The following is a 24,637-nucleotide window of genomic DNA, read 5'->3' on the forward strand; positions in this document are numbered from 1 at the left end:
CAAACCACACTGAGACGCCACCTCACACCCACTAAGATGGCATAAAACAAAGGGCAGAGGATACCGCGTGTGGGTGAAGGTGTGCAGAAACAGCTCCTCCTGTGCTGGGAAGGCAAAGGGGCAGCCATTCTGGAGAAGACCTGGCGCCTGCTCAGAAAGTCAACTGTGACCGCGTGAGCTGGCGGATCCACTCCTAGGTACATACACAAGATAAATGAAGACATACATCCATAGGAAACCTGTACACAAATGTTCCCAGCGTAATTCACAACAGCCACGAAAGTAAAACAAACAGCAAAAGAGTCCATCAACTGATAAATAAAACATGGCATAACCATATAACAGAATTATTCATCAATAAGAAGGAAGGACGAGCTGATACACACCATGATGTGGATGAACTTTGGAAATGATAAAGGAATGAGTGTAGAAGTGTCCAGAACAGACAATTTTGTAGAGACTCAAAGGTTGCCTGGGGCTGAGGGGGCTGGGGAGAAATGGGGAGTGACCACTTAATAGTTCTGGGGGTTGTGAAAATGTTCCTGAATTTCAGAGTGGAGAGATTGCATGACTTGGTGGAAAGAATAGAAACTCCAACTCCAGCCTGCAACCAGTTTGTGTCAATAAAGTTTTATTAGAACACAGCCACACCCACAGTTCATTTATGGAGTCTATGCCTGTCTCCTGCTGGACCCCAAAGCTTTAATACATCCTACCAGAGACTAAATGCCCTGCAAGGCTGAAAGTATGTACTCTGCACGGAATGTGTGCCCACCTCTGTGGTACAGTGCGATTGTGTTCGTATGTTGGTCTCATGATCTGGCTGAAGTCTCATTCTCTTGGGTTCCCTAGGCAAATAGTTTTCTGATCCCTATTTTGTATCCTATTTAGAGACAGGGTCTCACTGAGTTGCTTAGGGCCTCACTGTTACTGAGGCTGGCTTTGAATTGGCGATCCTCCTGCCTCAGCCTCCCAGGCTGCTGGGATGACAGGTGTGCACCACCTTGCCCGGCTGATCCTTCCATCTTTTAATTCACTTTTCCTGTCTTGCTGTGCTGGCTGGGACTCCTGCGGTGTGGACAGGCAGTGACGTGGATCTCTGCTCAGGTGTACTGGTTAGTGGATGTGGCTCGACACTGTGGCAGATGAGGGAGGCTGCCTGCCCTCTCGGTGGGCTTGGCTCAGAGCTTATTTTCAGTTGTGAGGTCACAGGTGGGGGTTCGGCCCTCCTCCTGCAGTGGGGCTGGGTGGGGCCCTCGGGCTGCACTTGGTAGCAGTTACATCATCAAATCTGCTGCAGAGGCCAAGGTTTGTTCTGAATTTTACTGGAATTCAAATGGCCCCCTTTCTTCCATATTTTATTAGTGTAGCTGGAAGCATTGGCCCTGCTCAGATGCTCAGGGGCTCTGGTTCCCTTGGGCAGTAGCTCCAGCTGGGGGCTTCGGGGGCCTGTAGGGCAGGGGTCAGGGGAGGGTGGGCGCTGGGCATGAGCTGGCCTTGGTCTAATCACTGAGGATGAGAGATGGGTCAGGGAGCCCCACGTCCCCCTGTTGAGTGCGGGCATTGGGCTGGGCTCCCAGCCCTGGGGGTGGGTAGACACGCACTGGGGCTGGCTGCCCGCGGGCTCTCCTTTCCGTGCCTGTCCTCACATCATGGCCGAGGAAACTGAGGCCCAGCCGCTCACCTGCCCAAGACCATGCAGGTGCCCATTCAGCACAGCCAAGATTTGACCCCTAGACCTGTCTCAGCCTGCAAGCCCGTGCCCTGGGGGTCACCGGGGGGAGGCAGGTGTGCGCCCCCCACCTACTGAGGAGCAACTGAGGCTGGAGGGCCGCACCACCGCCTGAGTGCAGCAGAGGACAGAGGAAGCTCCCACCTGCCTCTTGGGCGGCTGCCCCACCCCCAGCCCCCTTGGATGCGGAAGAGACCAGTCCCTGGATCCCCGTCCACGGCCCCTGTGCCTCCCTGGGGCTCTGCGCAGCCTGTCTTTCAGCAGTGGTGACTCACAGTTTGTGTATTAACACCACGATGAGAAAGCCAAATATTTATCAGTGGGAAGTTCTGAAGCAGCTGAAATCAATCATTTTCTGTCCCAGGGGTGGGTAGACCCTGCCTGGGACCCCGGGCCTCTGGCCAGCTGGGAGGAGCGTGAGGCCTGAGGTAGGGAGGGAAGGGACTTCCCCTGTCTCTGAATTTTTCCTTCTTTTTCTCCAGGTCACTTTCTTTGGTCACCTGGAATAGGCTCCTGGCCACACAGATGAGGCACCTTCAGCTCCCAGAGGTGTGACCTGCGGCCGGGTCTGGTTCGCCATGCTCTGGGCATGCCTGGAAGCTGGTCCTCGGGAGCTCTGTGTGGTCCACTGCTCTGATCCCCATTTTATAGGAAAAGGAGGACGGGGTCTCAGAGTGCCCCCTTCTCCAGCTGACCTTTAGCCATTGTCACCACAGATGGGCACAGCTGGGTGGCTTGTCTGCTTCACCCTATCTGACCCTCTGATGGCCTGACCCTCTGAAGGGGGAACACAGGCCCCAGGAGGCCGACCGACCTGCCCAAGGCCTGGTAGACTGTTCTCCCTTGGTGGGAAGCGGCAGGGCTGGCCCTTCCTGCCTGCCTGGTTCTGCCCAGGGCAAGAGGTCTCCATCCACCCCAGGGTCATGCCCAGAAGAAAGGGGCAGGAGCCTCCTCCGCCCAGTGTCCAGGCACTGACCGGCAGCGGGGCGCTGGATTCAATTTGCGTCTCTCCCTTCCTCCCTCCCTCTTTCCTGTGCTTTTCAATTACAGGCAGAGTCTGTCTTTTCCAATCAGCGCAGAGATGAGAAAGGACCCGAGCTCGGGGTGGTGACCCTTCACGCTCTCTGGTTCCAGCCTGGGAGCAGAAGGGAAGGTCCAGCCCAAGTCACGAGGCTCAGCTCCTGTCTCCAGCTTCCAGAAGCAAAAGGCAAGGCAAGGTGGGGAGGCCCTGACAGCCGGACGGCAGCAACCAGGGTGAAACGCGATGACTCTTGGAGGCAGGGAGTTCCTCCTGGGAGAATTATTATTTTTTTTTTTTGCACAATTATTGTGCACAAAGATGTTTAGAGTACTGAGAGAAGCTGGGTGTGGTCTACATGTGTAATCCCAGCAATAAGGGAGGCTGAGGCAGGAAGATCAACAGTTTGAGAGTTTGAGGCCAGCCTCAGCAATTTGGTGAGAACCTGTCTCGGAATAAAATATAGAAAGGGCTGGGGATGGAGTTCAGTGGTAGAGCACCCTGGACTCAATCTGAGAGACTAGAAATAACCTCAATGCTCATCAGCAAACATATAGTCAAACGTCATTCTTTAAGCCCTGCGGCAAAATACTGATAAACCCCTAAACCAACAAGGTGAATAAGCTCCAAACAGCAACAGAGGTCAGGTGAGGCTGCGGGAACCAGCAGCGGAAAGACCCTGCAGCTACAGGCTTCAAAAAGAAGTCACCCCGAGATATAAAACCTAAACCCTTTATTGGTAGCAGCAAAAGTAGGGGTGGATTGGCTGGTGACAGACCCAATTGGCTTGGAACAGAGGAGGGGGCTGCACAAGAAATCACACAGAGAAGCCATGTTTGTGGGAACCTATTTGTCTCTGAGGCGACTGGAGGGAAATAAGGAATGAATGAGTTTCACACATAGTCCTGAGGAGAACTCCAGGACATGGCTCTGGCCTTTCCTCAACCCGAACCTCCTGCACATAGCAGGGCTGGGAAAAACTCACTTCCCCCAAAGGAAAAGTAATTAATATTGGACCAGCATAGGACCTAATCAAAATACATTTAAAAAAATGAGTTAAAATGAAAAGGAAGTGGGAGTTAGGCTTACTCAGAAGGGGGTCCCCCAGGGAAGACAAGTGAAAGACAGCCAGCATATAACCAGGGTCTTCAACGGAATAGTACAAGCCCCGGGTTCACAGGCTCAAGGGGCACAGTACCATGTTCCACAGGAAACAGACTCCAAGGTGATTAACCCCAAGAGTATCCTAGTGAAGTAACTGGCCGTGAAAGGTACAGAAAGATCCAAATCGAGTTCAAGGAGGAAAAATCAGCTTCAACTTCTCCCTTGCAACATGAAGGCAGTAGAACGAGGAATACAAAATCCTCAAGGAAACCAAGTGACCCACCAACAACTTCTTCTTTTTACCTGTTCAAGTAGAAAGACGAGAAACAGAACATTCCACATGGGCGGGAGTGGTGTTCACAGGAGGCTTCGGCTACACACGGGAGGGCCCACTTGGAACAACAGGATGTCACACGGAGCCGCGGCAAGCACCGAGCTTATTCATCAAGGAGACTGAGATGGAGGCAGGTGTGGGGATGTAGCCAACTGCCCACTTTCTAAGCCCTGAGAATAAGGCAGTAATGGCACCACTGACACCAAAGGGAAAGGCCGGGGCTCCAGGGGGGTGGCAAAGTAGATGATACCTTCATCTTTAGCAGCCAGGATCAAACGGGATCCTTTCAAGCTGAGGTCAGGTAACAGAGGTTTAAAAACACAAAGTCAAGAGGAAAATGCAGGACACTGATTTCATCATTTTGTCTGTCTCAGGGAAAGTTATTTAAAATCACGCTACCAGAACAAAAGCACCAACCTGCCCTATGGCGGGGAGGTACACGAAACCAAGCAGAGAACACAGATCACGAAGTGAGAAGCTTCTGAACTCAAAGTACATGATGATTGACTTAGGACCAGACATCTGTCACAGCAATAAATGTAAATGGGCTAAACTCTCCTATTAAAAGGGGGAAAAGGGCTGGGATTGTGGCTCAGCGGTAGAGCGCTCACCAGGCATGGACGGGACCCGGGTTTGATCCTCAGCACCACATAAAAATAAAGGCATTGTTATTTGTGTCCATCTACACCTAAAAAATAATATATATATATAAAGGGGAAAAGGTACTTAGATTGGATCACAAAGTTGAATCCCATTCTATAGTACACAAGTCACACTTAATTCAGAAAGGCTGAGATAAAAGGATTGGCAATGATTTCAAGAAAAATGTAATAAAACAGTAGAGGTTCCTATTTTTTGTTTCCGCCTTTAGTACCAGGGATTGAACCCAGAGGTGCTCCACCACTGAGCTACATCCCCAGCCCCCTTTTCATTTTTTATTTTGAGGCAGGGTCTCACCAAGTTGCCAATCCTGGCCCCAAACTTGCTCTCCTCCTGTCTCAGCCTACTGAGTAGCTGGGGTTACAGGCCTACAGCACCACACCTGGCCAGGATGCCATTTTAATGGATAATACTGAATCCAGGGCAAAAAGCATAAAATACAATATGGATCTAAGGCCCTGATAGTTAAGCACTAAATAACACTTACTCACACAGAAAACTTCCATAAAGTTCCAAACAAGCAGAAATAGATAAGACTCTTTGTTCATAATACAAAATAAAAGAAAATGCTGGAAATCAGAGACGTTGAAAAGCATCTACTACCTAAACAGACGTGTGGGGCTCAAATGAGTCTTAAACCAAAATGTTGAAGTATCTAGAAAACGATGAAATTGAAAACATTACGTATGAGAACCTACAGGACATGGCTAAAGGGCTCCGAGACAGCCTTAATTTTTCCTGTTTTGTTTTTTTTCTGTTTATAACTATAAAGTTTTAAGTGACTTAATAAAATTTAAAAGAAAACAGAAGGAAAGTCTTAATAGAGCTAAAAGTATAAATTTATGAATTACAAACAAAAAAAAGATAATTACTAAAAAAAAAAAAATCCTGAAGATGGATCTTTGGGGAAGGGATATGGATAATATCATTAGCTAACTGACCCAATCAAGAAAAATGAGAACAAAGCACAAAATACACAATAAAGGAATTAAGATGGGGCTGGGGATGTAGTCCAGAGATAAAGGGCTTGCCTAGCATGTGCAAGGTCCTCAGTTTGACACCCAGTACTAAAAATAAGGAAGAACGAAAGAGAGAAGGGTAAAATCACCACTTAAAAGAACTGAAAAAAATTACTTTGTTTAGTCTCATGCAAACAAATTTGAAAACTCGAGTGGGGAATGGTGGTGCACGCCCATGATCCCAGCCACTGGGGAGGCTGAGGCAGGAGGACTGCAAGCCCCGGGCCAGCCTAGGCAACTTAGTGAGACCCTGTCTCAAAATAAAAAGGGCTGAGGATGTAGTTTAGTAGTAGCATGTGCAAGGGACTGGGTTCAGTCCCTAGGACTACAAAAAGACATACATGCATACACACATACATACCTGAATAAAATAGATAGTTTTTAAGACAAACATGATTTACCAAGTTCATTCAAGAGGCAGTAGGACAACTAAAACTAACCAATTATTGCAGAAGACATAGAAGGCATCAACAAGGAGCTACCAACCCACCGAAATAAATGCACTACTCCAGACACTTTCATGGGGGAACCAACCAACCTTTAAAGAACAGATCATCTCATGTCTATTCAAGTTGTCCCAAAGCACAGGGAAAAGACTGCAGACACCAAAACCCAACAAAAAATCACTTCAGAAAAATAACAATCTCTGATAAAACTGAAGCAAAAAATTTGTGTAAAATAACAAGCCCAACCCAGCAAGTATTTTATAAAAAAATAAAAAATAAAAATAAAGGTCCCATGACCAAGTGGAGTTCAACCAGGAATGCAAGGATGGTTCAATATGAAAAACTCTAGTAGTATCCTTCATATTAATAGATTAAAGAAACCGCATGTTCATTTTCATAAAATGAAAAAATCATTTGGCAAAGTTCAACATATGCTTTTGATTTTAATACACCTTGACAAAACAGGACAGGATGAAGACTTACTTCATCCAATAAAATACCTGCCCAAAGTCACATTTCCTCAAGGGAGACACATCTAGAACTGCAAAGTAAGAATGTCCATTACCACCATTACTTTCACTGTTCCAGGGGTAGCAGCCAACCCTATTAAATAAAACAAAGAAATGAAGGGATAGAACAAAGCAGTAGGCAAATTTATCATTTGCAGTGATACCCTGAAAACCCCAGAGACAAAATTGAAAAGCCATTATAAACAATAAAAAGAATTCAGTAAAGTGGCCGAAGTTAACAGCCTTCATAGAAACAGCCTCCACTTATGGAAGAAGAAAATTAATCAAAAAAAGCTAAACCTATGCAGAAGTGAACATAACCAGAAAATGTGCAAGATCTAAATGAGGCAAACATTAAAAGGAATTCCAAATAAAACCGAAAGGCGTAGCACATTCTTGGAGGAAAAGATGGCCTTGTAAAATGGACATTTCTTCCCAGATTCATCTGTAAGTATAATGTAATACCAGTAAAAAACAGGATTTTTGGTTTTTTCCTCGGTAAATGGATTCCAAAGTCTAGATGGGAAAATAAATACAGCAGGAGATTCGGAGGTGGGAATAACAGGGAGCAACAAGCTCCACCATATATTATAATGTATTATAGGGCTGGGGCTGGGTCTCAGCGGTAGAGCGCTCACCTAGCACGTGTGAAGCCCTGGGTGATCCTCAGCACCACATAAAATAAATAATTTTAAAAATGTATTATCTACCCACTCAACCTGGGTGAGTCTTAAAAACATCACCCTTGGGGCTGGGGCTGGGGCTCAGTGGTAGAGCGTTCGCCCAGCATGCATGAGGCACTGGGTCCGATCCTCAGCACCACATAAATGTAAAATAAAGATATTGTGTCCACCTAAAACTAAAAAAATAAATATTTAAAAAAAACCCATCACCCTAAGTCAAAGAAGCCAGGAGCCAAAAAGACCACAAACAATCTGAGTTCACACTTAGGAAAGTTCAGAATTGGGAAATCTGTAGAGCAAGAGGGGGCAGGTGGGGGACAAGGGGAAGCTGTCCATGGGCATGGAGTTTCTTCTTGTTATAAAAATGTTCCAAAATAGTGTTGATGTCCACCATTCGATGCATACTAAAACCACGGAGTTGTGACACCTCAAATGGGTAAATGGTATGTGAATCCTATCTTAATAAAGCCGCTCAGTTGTTCAAACATATTATAACACCACAGTAATTAAAACAGCGTCGCACTGATATCTGAATCCAGTGAGATCCACGTCACACCCTTCATACCAGATAAATCACAAAACAGAGACCAGGTATTTTTTTAAAATACCATAAAAAATGGACGAAGTGGGCTGGGGATATGGCTCAAGCGGTAGCGCACTCGCCTGGCATGCGTGCGGCCTGGGTTCGATCCTCAGCACCATGTACAAACAAAGATGTTGTGTCCGCCGAAAACTAAAAAATAAATATTAAAAAAATTCTCTCTCTCTCTCTCTCTCTTTAAAAAACAACAACAACAAAACAGTCTCTTCAGCATTTGCTTGTTCCAGTCCCTTTCTCATCAATACCCTCTGATGACTCTTCTTGAGTATCATTCTTTTTTTTTTTTTGAATTTTTAATATTTATTTCTTTAGTTTTTGGCGGACACAACATCTTTGTTTGTATGTGGTTCTGAGGATCGAACCCGGGCCGCACGCATGCCAGGCGAGTGCGCTACCGCTTGAGCCACATCCCCAGCCCCTTGAGTATCATTCTTTAAAAAAAAATAGATGAAGCTTTTGAAAATATATAGATCTTATATTTAAAAAAAAAAAAAAAACATAAGAGAGCCGGACACGGTGGCGCACACCTGTAATCCCAATATCTCAGGAGGCTGAGGCAGGAGGACCACGATTTCAAAGCCAGCCTCAGCAACAGCGAGGCCCTAAGCAACTCAGTGAGACGCTGTCTCTAAGTAAAATACAAAATAGGGCTGGGGATGGGGCTCAGAACTAGAAGAAAACTTGAGGGGATTCTTCCTTTTTTTTTTTTAATAATAATCTCAAGTTGGGCATGGTGGTATGCACCTGCATCCCAGATACTCGGGAGGCTGAGGTGGGGGGATCACTTAAGCCCACAAGTTTGAAACCTCCTCTCAAATAATAATGATAATAATTATTATTACTATTATTATATTGTCCTAACAATAATTATTGTTACTATTTTAGCTGGAGGAAGGACTTGGTAAATGTGATGCAAAATCCAGAAGCCATAAAAGGAAATACTGACAGATCTCACTTCTTAAAGAAAATTCCTCCGTGGTGGAACCAAAGACAAATGACAAGACAGAGGTCTAATTCCATAATATACAAAGAGCTCCTACAAATCAATAAGAAAGGACAAGACAACCCCCAGTTGAAAACATGGACCGAGGAGATGAGTGTCTGTGGGAATGACATCTAAAGATATCAGACCACATCTGCCAAAATCATAAAGGCACACACCTCCACCCCAGTATGTGCAGTGCATTCACAGCCTGTGACACAGGGGTTTATTGCCACATTCTTCAAAATGGCAATGGGTGGGGCACGTCTACATAGAAGACTGGCCAAATAAACTATGGTCCACCCTTGCCAGGGAGAACTATGCAGCAAAAGAATGAAGAAGCTTTTTAGAAGCGGACATATAAGAATGAAGTGGGGTGCAGAGCTGGGGCTGGGGCTCGGTGGCGGAGCACTTGCCTCACACATATAAGGTCCTGGGTTCGATCCTCAGCACCACATAAAATAATAAAGGTACTGTGTTCATCTACAACTAAAAAAAAGTATTAAAAAAAGAAGAAGCAGGGTGCAAGACGATGTGTAAAACATTCACGCACACACATCTGCTGGGACACGGCACATCTGGGAGGACACGCAGGAAGCGGATGGCACTGGCCACCTCTGGCAGAGGGAAGCTCTGTCTGCACACCCCTTCCTTCCTTGTGAATACTGGACAAGAAGGTCACCTCATCTAGAGATGAACAGATACAAGAAAAATGTAAAGCGTCATGTGGCAACCAACTCTAGCTCTAGGAGAAGCGATAGGGCGCGGTGGGGACTGTGGCGAGCTGGAGATGAATGGCAAGAGGCAGCAGCTGAGCTCTAACCAGCAGCTGCACAGGCCTATGTTACCAGATCCTCTGATGTTTTTCAGGAAACACTAGAAATCCAGCTCTTTATGCAAATCTCCCTGTTTTGAATTGTTTCCAGGTACTTCAAAAATTAAAAAAAAAAAAAAAAAACCCTGTAGAGGCTAAAAAGTGTCAGAGAGTTTAGTAACCTGGTGCTCCATGATCAAGGAGGACAGACCCCCTGAAGGTCACTACGTTCAGCTCTCTAATTGATACATTGACAAAGCCAGACCCAGGGAAAGGACATGCTCAAGACCACACAGCCAATGAGAGAGGCCCGGGGCTGGGCTCCTGTCCAGGATGATTCTGGCTGCAAAGCTGTGCTACCTTCTGTTAATGCAGGAAAATGAGAGAGAGCCACACAGACGTGCTGGGCGGTGGGTCCCAGAACGAGGTTGGGCCTCGGTGCGGGTGCGGGGAAGAGAGTCTTCAGGGAGGGAGATTAGGCCATGCCCCGTGGGAGTGGGTGTCACTGTGGGGAGGGAGACCCCCCACAGGGGGCAGCAGAGCATGGGCAAAGGCCTAGAGGCCTCAGAGAACACACAGGCTTTAAGATGGGGTTGGGTAGATGGGCACAGTGGCTCATGCCTGTTATCCCAGCAGCTCGGGAGGCTGAGGCAGGAGGATCACCGGTTCAAAGCCAGCCTCAGCAACAGCAAGACCCTAAGCAACTCAGTGAGACCCTGTCTCTAAATAAAGTACAAAGTAGGGCTGGGGACATGGCTCAGGGGTCGCGTGCCCCCTGAATTCAATCCCCAAAAAGAGGGGGTTGGCTGGCATCAGGGGGGCAAATGGCATTCCTAGGCCAGGACCTGCTTCATGGAAGCCCGAGGAACAGAAAGCAAGCCCGTGGACTCAGAGCAGGCAGAGGAAGAGGGCGCGGAGGCTGGGAGAGGACACTCACACTTGCGCAGCTCCAGGCTCCTGCTTGGGCAGGCCAGGTGTTGGCCGGGAGGGTTCTGGGTCCTCTGCAGACAGGCCAGCATGGCTGTGCCGGGGTCCCCGCCAGGTGCGCTCTGCAGCAGGGTCCCTGTGGGGAGGAGACGAGGTGCTTGTCATTGGAGGACAACCCCCCGCCCACCTCCACCACCCTCCCAGCATCCTGCAAGACGGCGGAGACTCAAGGCAGACATCCCTTCCCCATGGGCAAGTGAGACCAGGCCGCGCACCTGGAAGCTCTCCTGCGGCCTCAGGGGCTGACACAAAGCACCCTGGCCTCCTGGGTGGTGTCTCCCTCCAGGACGAGGCAGATGTGCCTCTGCAGGTCCCCTCCTCTAGCGGGCTGCCCCGACAGCCCCCAGATGGGGCAGATCCTTGCCCTGTGTGTCCCAAGGCAGGCTGTCCTGTCCTGGCTGGTGGTGGACTCCAGCTGCACGTGACCCTGCGTGTCCGCTGACCCAGGGGAGGGACGCTCCCTGCATCTGCTCATCTCTGGAATCTACCCAGGGCTGCCCAGGAAACCCCAGGGGCTCTCACCGTCCCACTTGGTCCAAGTGTTGGTCTGGTCCCTACCTGGGGGATTCTCCCAGGGCCACCGGAGTGGAGATCTTTGGATGTTGGAGGCTGGGGGGTACCTGGTGGCTCCACAGGCCCCCAAGGCTGCTCTGAGCCCAATCTCTGTCACCCTCTGCCAGAGGGCCTCACCCCAACGGGAAGGGAAGGGTCACCCACGGCAGCCCTGCTCTGCCAGGCAGTCTTACCCGGGAGGTGGCGGCCAGACGGGCTGGACACTGGACACTGGAGGCTGAGGCACGTTCCCGGAGCCCCTGAGGAGCGGGGTGTGGACAGGCCTCCCTGGTGGGCCACCAGGAGAGGTGGACGTTCTCCTGCCAGGCCCCGTCCTCCCTCCCTCCCTCCGTCCCTGCTGTGGAGAAGGCGGGTCCAGGTGTGAGCTCAACCTAGGACACCCCTAGGGCCACCCAGGCAGGCCACCCCCTCCCAGGCTAGGTCCCTAGCAGCTGGGCCAGGTCACCTCCACCCTCATGTTGGTTTGAAAAGAGAAGGAAAGGAGGGGAGGGGGCGCCGCAGGGAGAGAGGGGAGTTATTTAATACTAAACAGGTGTCTGAGCCCCAAATCCCGCCGCTTTCTTCTAATAATGAAGTATTCATGAGGAGAAGCCTTTTCTCGCCACTTTCTTAAGATACTAATTTCACAACAAGCTCCTTGTTAGGGCGCAATTATTCCAATCTTGTATTTCCCCGAGACGGTGGCAGCCTCCGTCTGTCCCCGGCCTCTTGGTACGTGAAAGACAATCAGTAACCACCTTTCATTATGTTCTATTTTACTTTCAGCCAAGGTACCCTGAAAGAAATGATTTCCTCTGAAAGGGACTTTTATTCAGTTTCAAAACCAATTTTCTCCTATTACTGTCTCAAAAAAAAAAAGAGACAGAGAGTGGGGGTGGCGTGGGGGAGGGGGGGAGCCTCCCCCTCCGGATCGCCAGCGAGGCCCTCAGAGCCGCAGTATCCACTTCCCGGCTGTGATTTCTGGTAATTTTAAAATATGCCATTACAATCAGGCAGCAATGACACGGTTTCAAAAGGGACTGAAGTGGGCTGATGGCGGAGGAAAGTCCTTGACTGTGGCACCGCTCCCTCTGGGACCTGGGACGTGAGCAGGTGGCGGGAGCAGGCCTGGCTTGGGCCACTGCTCCGGTGTCCCTGGACACAGGCCTGGAGGACACAGCCAGGCACGCTCCGCCCTACCCAGAGCTGGGCTTCTGCACCCACTCGGGGCCCTGCACAGCTCCCGGGCGGCAACACCCTCCTGGGCACCTGCAGGGAGGAGGTCCACAGGGAGGCTGGGCAGCCACCTCCGCTCCAAGAGGTGGCCACCTCTTGCCCTCCTGTGCAGGCGCTGGGGGAGAGCCCGAGCAAGCCAGCCTGCGCCCGCCCTTCTAACAAATGGGAAACGCAGACCAGAGAGGGACAATGCCCAGCCCAGGGCACCCAGAGCAGCACGGGGAGCCTGCCCTTCACCAGGAGGCTCTGCTGCCGCCCACGGTGGGCAGTGCTGGGCGGGGGAGGAAGGCGCTGGCCGTGGACCTGGGCTGGAAACGGAGTGTCCTCCATCCCAGCCCTTCAGCGACCCCAGGAGGGCTACTGCCCCTCTCTGGCTTGTTGAAGTCACTCCAGGGTCCCTCTGGACCCCCAGGTCATTTTCTTTCTACCTGCAGCTGTTCACCAGGTGCCAGAAACTCAGTCCCTCTCCAGACCCGGCCCCAGTGCTGCAGGGACCACCCCGCAGCATGCTCAGGCCGCACCCTAGGGGCTCTGGTTGTCTGGGGGCTGCCAGTGGGCAGTGGACGCCCAGGCAGTGCAGACAGCGATGGGGACCAGGCAACAGCTCAGGGGCCAGAGGGATTTCTGGGAGGAGGCCTCAGCTGGCCTTTCCAGGGCAGTCCCAACGGAACACCAGTGGACACCGACATCCCGACACCTACAAGCCAGACAAGCCGGAACTTCTCCTGGGCCTCAAACCCAGCCTGACCGTCTCCACTGGGCACGCAGGGCCCTAGGCCTGCCCACCTGTCTCCCTGGCCTCTGCCAGCCACCCAGGCCTCCAGACAGTCACCTGTGTGGTCCCTGGGTGGACTGCACTGCCGCTCAGACCCATCCTGGCTCGGCTCCCCCCCCCTTCTGGGTCCTCCCAAAACAGCCCTAATCACACCCCGTTGTAATGGCCAGTTTTCACATCTGTTTCTGGCTACTGGACTGTGCGTGTCTTATTTGTTTTCCTGTCCCCTGCACCTGGCAGAGAGTAATCATTTAATAAACAGGTGTCGACTGAATGGCTCCATCAATGAATTGATCATTTGCACGTGAAGTAACTGAGGCCCAGAGAAGCCAAGCCTTCTGTACAAGGCCACACAGCAAGCCAGAGACAGGACTGGGTGGGCGCTTAAAGCCCTCATGATCTTTTTGACCCCACCCTATCCCCCTCACTGCCTGGCACCATCCCAACTGCAGATTGCCAGTCTCCCAGTTTCCCCACATGGGTTCATTTCTCCCCCAGCTTTGCTGGGGACCATCCAGAGAGCTGCTCATTTTGAGATCCTATCTGCACATCAGACTGTTTATAAGCTCAAGGTCTTTTGTGGCTTTAATAATAAAAAGCGGGGTGAGAGGGAGGGAGGAAAAACGTCGCAAGCCTCAATGATTAGAATGCTTTGGCACCGTCCCTGACACGGGGGCTGATAAGACGACTTATCGCGGAGACACCGAGGAAAAGGTCCCCTCCACCAGATAACGCCCCCAGCGGTCGATACGCCCTTTCATAGCTGAGGATTTAGATAAAGGAAATGTGACAGGGGACGGGGAAGAAAGGAAGGAACTTCCCACGTCCAAGGAGGGACGGTCTGCTGCCTGCCTTGGCAGAACAATGAGCGAGAGAGGGGTGTCTGCGGGCCATCTTGATTTTTATTAAAAGAACAGGGAATTGGGGCCTTTGGTCCTGACTGTCTTTTGTCACCTCTCTCTGCCTGTCTGGCTGCAGGGGGTGTCCGGGAGCCCCCCAACCAGCGGGAGGGGGAAGTTCAGAAATAGCAATGTGCACCTTGGTACTAATACGGACAGCGAGCATTTCCCAATGTCCCCCCTGGGCCACGCCCCACATGCGCGGGGCCCTCTTCTGGCTGCATCCCCATAGCAGGCTCTGCAGGGGGGGAGGTGTCCATCTTTAGCCCCATTTCACAGATGAGGAAATGGGCCCAGACCAGGGAAGCAATCTGTACAAGGTCACACAGCTCTGAGGTAGCCAGGGCACAGTGCGCTGGGCACGGCCGAACTGAGAGGAAGCCGAGGGCAGGTGGCACAGGCCCGTAATCTCACTGATTCAGGAGGCTCGGGCAGGAGGGTCACCAGTTCGAGGCCAGCCTCAGCAACTTGGTGAGACCCTGTCTCAAAATAAAATGAAAGGCCTGGGGGCCGTAGCTCAGCGGTGGAGCGACCCTGGGTCAACCCCCAGCATCCCACCCCTCCCCGAAAAAATCCTAAGACAGCAAGGCCCAGGCCCTGGCTCTTCCACACCCATGCACACGCTCACTCACCCCTCCACTGAGGTGGCAGACACTCGCCAAGCACCTCTGGAGGCCAAGCCGTGCCATGCATCGTGGAAGCCAAGAGTGTCCTGCCAGAGGGCCCCAGGGCAGTACCCCAGGAGAACTGACCCTCCACGGCTCAATCCAGCTCCAGGTGAAAACGGACTTTCCCTCCCGCCCCCCGCATTGTCCCGGGGCACTGGGTGGGCGGGACTTGCCCTTAGGTCCACAGATTAGCGACTGGTCTCCCAGCCAGGCTGGGCTGTCCTTGGAGCAGGCAGCAGGACAAGGCTGTGGCCTTCACTTTCAGCCCTCCCCCTCCCCCTTGTCCCCAGAGCAGCCAGGCTCCACAGCCAGGCCAAAGACCGGCTATGGCTGACAGGAAGGTCGAACCAGGCCCCTCCTGGTGTCCCACAGGACTCGGAGCCCAGAGAGGAGAGCTGGCCCCAGAGGTCCTGTGTCACTAGCCAGCATGGGGGTTCCTATTGGCCGAGTGACCTTGAGGAAACCACATCATCTGAGTCTCTGCCTCCCTAACTGACCCTGGGTGGGCAGAGAGCCAGCCGACACTGAGGATGTCACCACTGGGCTCTCAGACGCGACCCACAGCACGGGCGTACCCTCAGGATTCTAAACGTAGTGCCCTTCTTCCTTCCTTTTTAATTTTTGGTGGTACTGGAGACTGAACCCGGGGTGCTCTACCCCAGCCACATCCCCAGCCCCTTTTTAGTTTTTTGAGACAGGGTCTCACTAAGTTGTCCAGGCTGGTCTCAAACTTGTGAGCCTCCTGCTGCAGACTCCCGAGTCACTGGGGTTACAGACGTGGGTCACCACACGTGGCTGCGGTCCCTACCTTTGAGAGGCTTAGAATTGGAAGTGAAGATGGGACAAGAAGTCGGGACAACCCAGAGGCTCGTACAGGAAGCCGAGTGGCCAGTGAGGATTTGAGTGAAAGAGAAATTCGGCCTAGGCCCGAGGGCCTCCCAACCTGCACCCACCCGCCTCCATCCCCTGGCCTGGCCACCAGCTGTCCCCAAACTTAGGGTAGATCCTGAAGTGCTGTGGGGGGCCTGAGCCTGGGAGGAGAACACAGGCAGGATCTGGGTCAGCCCTGGCCATATGACCCGAGGGGGTCACATCTCTGGTGGGGTCCTTGTACCATGAGCTGAACCAGCACAAACCTTCAGAAAGCACAGCCCTGTCTGAACAGCAAAGGGCCAGAAACCAGCCTTCCCGTGCCAAGGAAGAAAGGGTGCAGGATCCTGGCCCAATAATGTCACTGGGCCAGGCACGGTGGTGCACACCTGTCATCCCAGAGGCTCAGGAGGCTGAGGCAGGAGGATCGCCAGTTCAAAGCCAGCCTCATCAACAGTGAGGCGCTAAGCAACTCAGTGAGACCCTGTCTCTAAATAAAATACAAAATAGGGTTGGGGTGTGGCTCAGTGGTCAATCCCCAGTACCCACCCCCCCAAAAAAAAGTCATTGGGAATCTCGGTGCACAGTCCCTTCCCCGCCCCCTCTGGGGTTCCCACGATGGGAAGATCACCCTCTACTTCTTCCTCTTTCTGGCTCCAACCCTGCCCCTATGTCTCTCTCCTCCTTTCCAGCCGTCTGTCTGTCTGTCTTGCTCCTGGCCTGACCCCTCACCCTCTCCTTCCTCCCTCCCCTCTCCCCGCCCCACTCACCCTGTCTCTGCAAGGCAGCCAGAGCTGAAGCCCACCCCACCCCCACTCCCTCCTGTGGCTCCCTCCCCCATCCCTGTTCTGAGAGCCCCAGGCCTGCCAGGGGACCCTGTTAATAATTAAATGTTAATCTAAAAAGCAATTTGAGCTGCGGCTAGGCAGATCTGGTTAGAGATTACATTAGCATGGAGGAGGCCAGGGTAATTTTCTTTAACCCCTCTCCTGATCTCTCCAGCCGGGGAATCTTCAAGTCACACGGGCACTGCAGGGCTTGGCCGTGGATAAGGGGCCTGTGAAAAGTGATTATTTCCCACCGCTATTTGGGCCGCAGCACCAGAAGGGGATTTTTTACTCTCTTTTAAGGTTGGTGTGGGGGAGCACTGTGCCCTTCAACCCGAGGCCTCATCTCCCCACAAGTTACTGCTGCATCCAAGCCCCCAAGGCCCACCGCGGCCTGGGTCTGGGCTGGGCACTAGAGCTAGAGGTGCTGGCGGCTCCGGGCCAGAGAGATGAGCAAACACTATGGTGGCAATCCTGAATTCTGGCCGCAGCCTGGGTCCTCAGTGGGGCATCCCCGGGGGGTGAGGCTCGCTTACTGGCCATGGCTTGTGCAGTCCCTCCCCCTTAAGAATCCACCTGAGCGTCCACGGAAGCCCAGGGTCCTCAGGGCTCCTAAGATCCATGTGCAGGGGAGTGTGTTAGGACGGGGCCGGGGCGGATTCCTCCTCATGTGGCCTCCTGACCCTGCCTGCACCGGCTCCCAAGGCTGACCCAGTGCCTGTGCTTTGTAGGTTCCAGAAACACAGCTCCTGACGGGTAGGTGGGCTCAGGAAGGATGGGACACAGGGCTGGCTCTGGGGGGTGGGCGGCTGTCCCACAGCCCTTCAGCACCACGGCCAGCTCCCAGCCACCATGCCAAGAAGGGGTGGGTCCGGGAGCACGGGGACCTCGCTCATCATGGGAACTAGCCGGGGATGTGATGGTGGCCTGACAAGCACCTACTGTGTGCCAGGTCCTGTGCACATGCTGGGCAGTCACAGATCCTGATGGGGTGAGAGCCGTCGGAAGGCGGGAAGGAGACGGGGGCCATGATGGGACTATCGGCCCGGCCCAGGGGTGTCAAGGGGGGGACACCCCAGCTGCCTCACAAGGAGGGTGACAGCATCCAGTCCCGGGCTTTGGAGCCAGACGCCTGAGCCCGCTCCTCTGCCTCAACCCCAGCTTTATCCCTGAACTCTTGTTTGGGGCACATCCCTCCATCATCTCCGAGCCTCAGTTTCTGTATCTGGAAAGGAGGCTGACTTCTGACCAGGAACTTGTACACACAGGGCCAGGTCCTCGTGGCAAAGGGTAGCCATTTCTAGCATCACGTGGGATCATTCTCAGCTGGCGAGCAGGAAGGAGGGAGGAGGGAGCAAAGATGACGGGAGCACCCCATGGGGAGCACACGGAGGATGGACAGAAAGGAGTGGGGAGGCACCGGGACGGCTTGGGCTGCAGCAGGACCCGCCTTCCAGGTGAGGGGCTGAAAGCACCTCATCCAGGTGGAGCCCCCAACTCCAGAGGCAGAGACCCCCGAGCCCTCAGTGCTGCCTTAGGGCAGGGAGAGACTCGGTATAGGAATCGGGGTCTCATAGGAATGCTCGATAGCCCCTCCAGGGCTGGGGGGCAGTCGTGGCCACTGGCGTGGAAGCGGGGACTCCTCATTCCCATATAAGGAGCCTCTGCTTGCAGGTTCTGGTTGGCGGGGGAGGGGACCCAGATCTCAGCCTCCTACCCAGCTGTTACCTCCTAAGACGCACCTTTTCCGGGAGCCAGACCCCAAGGTGGGAAGCTTAGAGAGGCACCCCCTCTCCTAGTCCTGGTCTCGGCCCTTGCGTGAAAAGTGGCAGCCAAGTCTCCATCTTCACCTTCCCAAAAAGGTGGAGGAAGCTGGGAATTAAAACCAAATACCGTGCTGTGAGGCCACAATGGGGGCTGCGGGGGCTTGGCAGGAAGGGGCCCCCCCATCCAGATTTCTGGGAGGGCATGGACCTTTCTGGGGGAGCAACATGTCAACAGAGACCAAAACAAATGTGTAATCAGGTGAGACCAGGTGTAAGGGGTCCCCAAAGACGGAGCACCTTGTGCAGAGGGCAAAGGTGAGACAGAGCAGGAGGGGCTCAGTGTCCCAGCCACCCCCCCCACCCTGCACCCACAGTTCAGGGTTAAACCAGGCAGCGGGGAAGGAGGCAGGATGGTAGTAAGAGCAAGAGTGAGCGCTGATCTTTATTTTTAGTGTTCCCCACGGGCTCCGCACTCTACAGATGCCACCTCACGTAACCCACGCTCCACCTGGAGAATGACAGCCGTACCCGGGAGGAGAGGCAGGGCGGGAGCGGCCTCCAGGGCCACGGCAGGGAGCTGATGAAGGCAGGAAGGTAAGGGTTCAGACACCCAGGGGAGGGGAGACTGGGCCCTGGGGAGGAAAGGTCCAGCAGTGTCCGGAGGACAGACAGCTGACAGTGGGACAGAGGCTGGGAAGGGCTAGCTCTGACTTGTAGCCCAAAGCCAAGGCCAACAGACGCTTCTGGGGCTGGGAGAAAGACGGATGCAGGCTTTGGACAGAGGCTCAAGGTCAGCGCCAGCCCTGGAGTGGTCTCCTCCAATTTTGTCTCTAAACCTCTGAGGGCCAAACACGCATCCCTCGAATACGGGCCAGACTCCAGCCCTCGCCCTGGCTGTGAGCTGGCGGGGTGTCTCTGACCCCTCCATGTGTCACCCATCCACAGAGCACGCGGTTTACAAAGTGCTGGGGTGCAGGGCCGACCGTCTGCCGCTGCCCACCGCGGGACCATTCATCTTGGGGGTTCCATTTTTCTTCTCTGCGCCTGTCTGTGTTTGTTGTTTCTCTGCAGCGCACACGCACACTTGTGTTCTGGTTATCTTTAGGGACGTTTCAAAAGGGATTCAACCTCTGACCACCTGACAGGAGGCTGGTGCTCATGGTAAATTCACTGATGTGACAGGGAGCAGCTGCGGGGGAGGAGAGGGGACAGGTGGGAGGAGAAGGAACGTAAGTCCCAGAAACCCAGGAGCACCAGGAAGTGTTGAGCTTTTCAGGAAGCAATGCTTTCTGCCACAGAACCCTGCTGTCCAGAGACCAGGGGCTCCTGGCCTCCACGCCCTTCCCCACCCTGGAGGGTCATATGTGTCTCACATCCCTCTCCACTCAAAACTCCCTTCCTGGCATTTGTAACAATATCCTCGGAGGCCCCATGGGAACCCCGTCCCCACCCCCTACCTGCACTGTCCCTGTCTCCTTACTAGTTCTGCTCAGCCACACTGGGTCTTCTGATCCTCTAATAGGACAACCTCAGTCCCACCCCAGGGCCTTTGCACTTACGTTTCTGTCTTGATGCCAGTGCTGGCCAATGAAAATACACAGTAGAAGGAACCCCACACAGAAATTTTCTAGCAGAAAGTTAAATCTAATAATGTATCTTATTTAACTCAATAGGTCCAAATTAGTACCCCCTCAAGATGTCATCGATGTTCCCAGTTATCAATGAGACATTCTGTGTGCTTCTTTTCATACTACATCTCTGGAATCCAGGGTGCACTATATACCCACAGGGCACCTCAGTTCAGCCTCCCCGCACTTGCTCAGTAACCACCTGTGGTCAGTGCATGGCTGTACTGTCCCCAACACTGCCCACTGACCACCACCCTCCACGCTCTATGCCAGCCCCATCTCCTCATTCATGCCTCATCTCAAACATCACCTCCTCCAAGAGGCCCTCCTTGACCACCCTGTGGACTGGCAGCCTCTGCCCAGCCATTACTCCGTCACCATTGTGGCTCATTCACTGTCGTTACCTTGAATATTTTATTGATGAGGGGCTGAGTATCTCTCCTCCACCAGAGCACAGACTCTGCTGTGTCAGCAAGCGGGGCACACAGTAGGTGCTCAAGTGGCCAGGTGGTAGGGGCTGGGGTGACAGTGGAGGCAGCAGGCCTGGGGGGACCCTGTCTGCCTACCTCACCCCAAATCCCACTCTGGGCATTCAGAGGAGGAGGAGGGCGGATGCACGTGCTCACCCGTACTCACACGCACACACAGCTCCCCGGTCCACCCCCTGCTTCTGAAAAGTGGGCCAGAAGATGGGCCTCCTTTGAAAATCAGCCCGGCGCAGAAAAACGGCTGCGACAGCACAAAGCCAAGATTGGATCAGCGACGGCCCGACTGCCTGGTGACGGTTACAAATGACCTGATGTGGAAGAGACAGGCTCAGACGTGTGCACACAACGGCTGCTCCGCACCCACGGCCGGGCTGCTGGGCAGGTGGCTCCGAGTCCACTTCAGAACGTGCCCGAGCCCGGGGAAGACATGGGCTTGGTCACTCCAGCACACGGAGCCCGCCTGTCCAGGCTGGTCACTTACCCAAGGTGAGACCAGACACTGCCCAAATGCCCAGCACCTGGCAGCATGTCCCCAACATGAAGCAAAGCTTGTCATTTCTGAATACTACTTTCATAATGGGACGGAAGAAGAATCCTCTTTTCCACAGCCTCAGAAGGGTGGATCGGAGAGGGCCACCCCACGGTGCCCAGCTCCACAGTCACTTTTGGAAGCGGCCCCTGTCCTACTCTCAGGATGGGGGGCTCTCAGGCACCTGGCACTGAACCTTACCTTGCTGTGACTGCCACCGAAGCCCTGTGTGAGCACACTGACTCCAGAGAGGCCTCACGGCTCACCCAGGGGACCGGCATCGAGGAAGCCAGGCCACGCGGCTCCCCCAGCGGATGCTTGATAAATCCCAGGGGGTCAACAGAGGGAAGGGTCGGGACCTCTGTCCTCCTGGCCCCTTGTGTGGCCCAGGGCTCACAGTTCTTCTGGTCACCTGGTCTGGCTCTTGGCCTCCCTCCAGCTTGACCTGACACCCCCCCCACACACACCCCCTGGGAACCCCAGGCCCCCCAGACCTGAGAGCACTCATCAAGGCGGGCGGTGGGCCGGGCTCTCAGTGGTGGGCAAGAGCCTCCTCTCAGCCCTGGTTACCTGCAGTGGGGCAGGGGGCAGGAGGTGGTGCATACCCCAGCCCCTGGCTGTGTCACGGAGGCTCAGGGTCCAGAAACTTCTGGAAGAGGGAAAGGGCCTCCACTTCACGAGGCCTGGGCAGGGCCGCTGGGTGCTGTGCCTCAGCACACCAGGCACTAAGCCCGATATTTGTTTATTCAGGGCTCCTGTCCTCTTGGGGGCAGCAGGGGCTCAGGGAGGAGAGAAAAGGGATTGTCCCTGGCTACCTCCTGGGGTCTGGATGGGAACCTGGGTCTTTGGAGCTCTAGAGCCAGGACATGGCCAGGCTGAGGGTGGGCTGGGTTCCAACTGAGGACTTGTCCCACAGGACAGGGGTGGCCCCTCCTGGGGTGGGCATTGGGTCACCTTTGACAACTGCCCTGCCCTGAGTGGCTGCTGGCATAACTCTAGGCCAACAGGCCGATGTCAAAGGGGCCACCCAGAGGTCACCACCACAATAGCATCCTGCTGGCCTTACTCTAGCCCCAGGAGGGACTGTCCCCGATGGTCCTTCCAGCCACGCCTCCCTCGGTGGCCAGGGTGGGAACGAGGCCAGAACAGATTGTGCAGGGCGTGGTGCCTGTTTGTCACTGGTCTGGATCACAGGTGAGAGCATGGGGCTGAGAAAGCTGAAGGGGTCTGCCCAGAGTCTCACAGAGCACGGGGCAGGGCGGCTGCGGACCCTCGAGCTCCAGGACCCAAGCCTCCGCCCATTGCTGCAGTTTTTCTCCAACCCCCAGGGACAAGGCCCCAGGCACGCTCAGGCAAGGGCAGGGAGAGGGCTCCGAGGGGCACGCTCGCCAGACCCCACCGAGTCCCTGAGCATGCCAGGCTGGGGACAGAAGAGTCAGACACGTAGGGATGCACAGGCAGGAGCCCAGCACCCCCAACCCTGGGCCAGACGGAGCTTCACAGAGCCCTGAGGAGAGGGGCTGTCCCCAGGCCAGGAAAGGGGACACCTGAGCCCCTCTGAAGAGTATTCCAGTGCCTGGTACAGAGCTGAAAGGCACCCAGCAGGGCACCGAGGGGAAGCCAGAGCCCAAAGCCACCTGGTAAGGACGGGCTGGAGCGAGGAGTTGACCCCACATGAGGACCGTGACCAGAGGAGGGCCACCTGCAGGGCAGAAGTGGGCTCCCGGGTGATTGAGAGAGGGCCACAGGACGGAGGGGCCTCCAAGGTCAGGCTGTAGCTTTGGCACATCACCCACAGACAAGGAGCCACCCAGAAGACACAACTGTCACAGTAGAGACTCCGGCGCTGGACCGTCTAGGCTGCGCCCCTGCCAGCTCTTCTCTTTGCGGGCTGGGCAGCACAGGGCGGGCCCACTAGCCTCTCTGGGCTTCCGCGTCTCCATCTGCATAGCGGGGCTCACGGTACACCTAGCTCCAGCTCAGCGCGGAGGGACTCCAGCCTACACCCAAGTTTGTCAGGTAGAAAAAAGGCAGCGATTGAAGGGCAGGGCACGGGCTCCGTGCAGGGCCACTCGCCTCCCGCGCACGGGTCCTGGCTCCGTCCCCAGCGCGGCAGGAAAAGAATCAGGAAACCGGTGGCCCCAAGTTCAGGGCCAATCTGGTCACTGGGCTTGCGTGGTCCAGGTGGGTGCCAGGCCCGGGGACAGGATGGCGGCGGTGCCTCCCAGCCTGGCTGGGGCGCGCGCCAGCACCAGCGTGCGTGCGCGTCTGTGTGTGTTGCCGCGGCGGCTTCTATGCAAACATGTTAATTTGTTTTCATTTTGTGTTTTTTTTCCCTCGCAGGATAATTGGGTGAGTTTGAAGTCTTGGCGAGGCTGCTGATTATAGCTATTTGGGTGGTGCCCTCGCGGGCGCGGGCCCTGCCTCCTGCCTCAGGCAGGGAAGGGGTGTGAGGAGGGGCTCCGGGGGTGCAAGTGGCTTCTGAGGGCTCTTTCTGGCCGGGGATGGGGAAGACGAGCCATCGGGGACCCCCGACATGCCCCTCGCCCAAGCACCACGGGAATCCCTGCCCACACACGTCTTTCTTTGCTGTTGCTGCATTAAAAAAAAAAAAAAAAAGAAAAAAAAGTGGTTGCCAACATTAAAAAGAAAAAAAACCAACAAAACTAAAATCCTACCTCAAATTCTCATTGCGAGGTCTCTTGGGGAAGAAAACTGTCAGCTTTGAAAGCACCGAGGCCCTGATTCCCAGGGCCAGGTGCACCTGCCTTGGCCTTGGCCTTGGCCTTGGGCTCTCGGGCTCAGGAGCTGCGGAAGCCCAGCGGGTCCCTGGCTCTCTGAGGGTCCCTCCTCATCTGCAACCGGGCCCTAGGAGCCCCAAGAGACTGTGAAAGTGTCAGACCCCCTCTGGACACGCGTCCTGGTCACTGGCCTGTTTCTCCCCCTAGGTGGGGGCCGGGGCTGCCCACATCTTTGCTGGGACTTTGTTGAAGGCCTACTGTGAGCCACGCTCTGCACAAGACCTCGGTGTCTTAGTCCGTAGGAGCGACTACTGCACCTCACTATCAGGGCCTGCGGAGTGCCTGGTCCCTGCCGGCACACAGTGGGCCCACAGCAGAGCAGGTGAGTGGCCGCCTGAAGCTCCTCTCACAGCCAGCCCGCCAAACAAGAGGACCACACACAAGAGCAGGAAGTGGCAGAGAGGACAGGCTTCCTGGATGGTCCCCTGGGGCTGGGGGGCGACCTTACAGAGGGCTCGGGCTTCCCCGGTCACACGGGGTGGCAGCTGGCAGCACCCCCTCCCCCACGAAGAGCCACACAAAGGGGCCTCTATTCCTGCTGTGTGCATTTGTCCCAGCCAGCAGGCCACACCACCCTCTCCTACTCTGCTGGCTGCCCAGCCTGGCCGGAGCCTACACAAAGGCCAGTGTGTCCTTGCCGGGCCAGGCTGGCCTCAGAGGACCCTGTCCACAGAGAGCCGAAAGCTCAGAAGGGAGACCACAGATGTGT

General features: G+C 54.3%; 1 protein-coding gene across 1 annotated transcript in view; it reads right to left on the reverse strand.

The window, feature by feature from the left end:
- Fam222a (family with sequence similarity 222 member A) overlaps nt 1–24,637 on the reverse strand; it is a 47,805-nt gene that overhangs the window by 11,521 nt on the left and 11,647 nt on the right. Inside the window, exon 2 of the mRNA XM_077105220.1 lies at nt 10,840–10,965. Coding sequence (XP_076961335.1) covers nt 10,840–10,921 — 82 coding nt within the window. The 5' untranslated portion in view covers nt 10,922–10,965. The remainder of the gene's footprint in view (nt 1–10,839; nt 10,966–24,637) is intronic.

The sequence above is a fragment of the Callospermophilus lateralis genome, chromosome 1 (assembly GCF_048772815.1).
Source record: "Callospermophilus lateralis isolate mCalLat2 chromosome 1, mCalLat2.hap1, whole genome shotgun sequence".
Lineage (NCBI taxonomy): Eukaryota > Metazoa > Chordata > Mammalia > Rodentia > Sciuridae > Callospermophilus > Callospermophilus lateralis.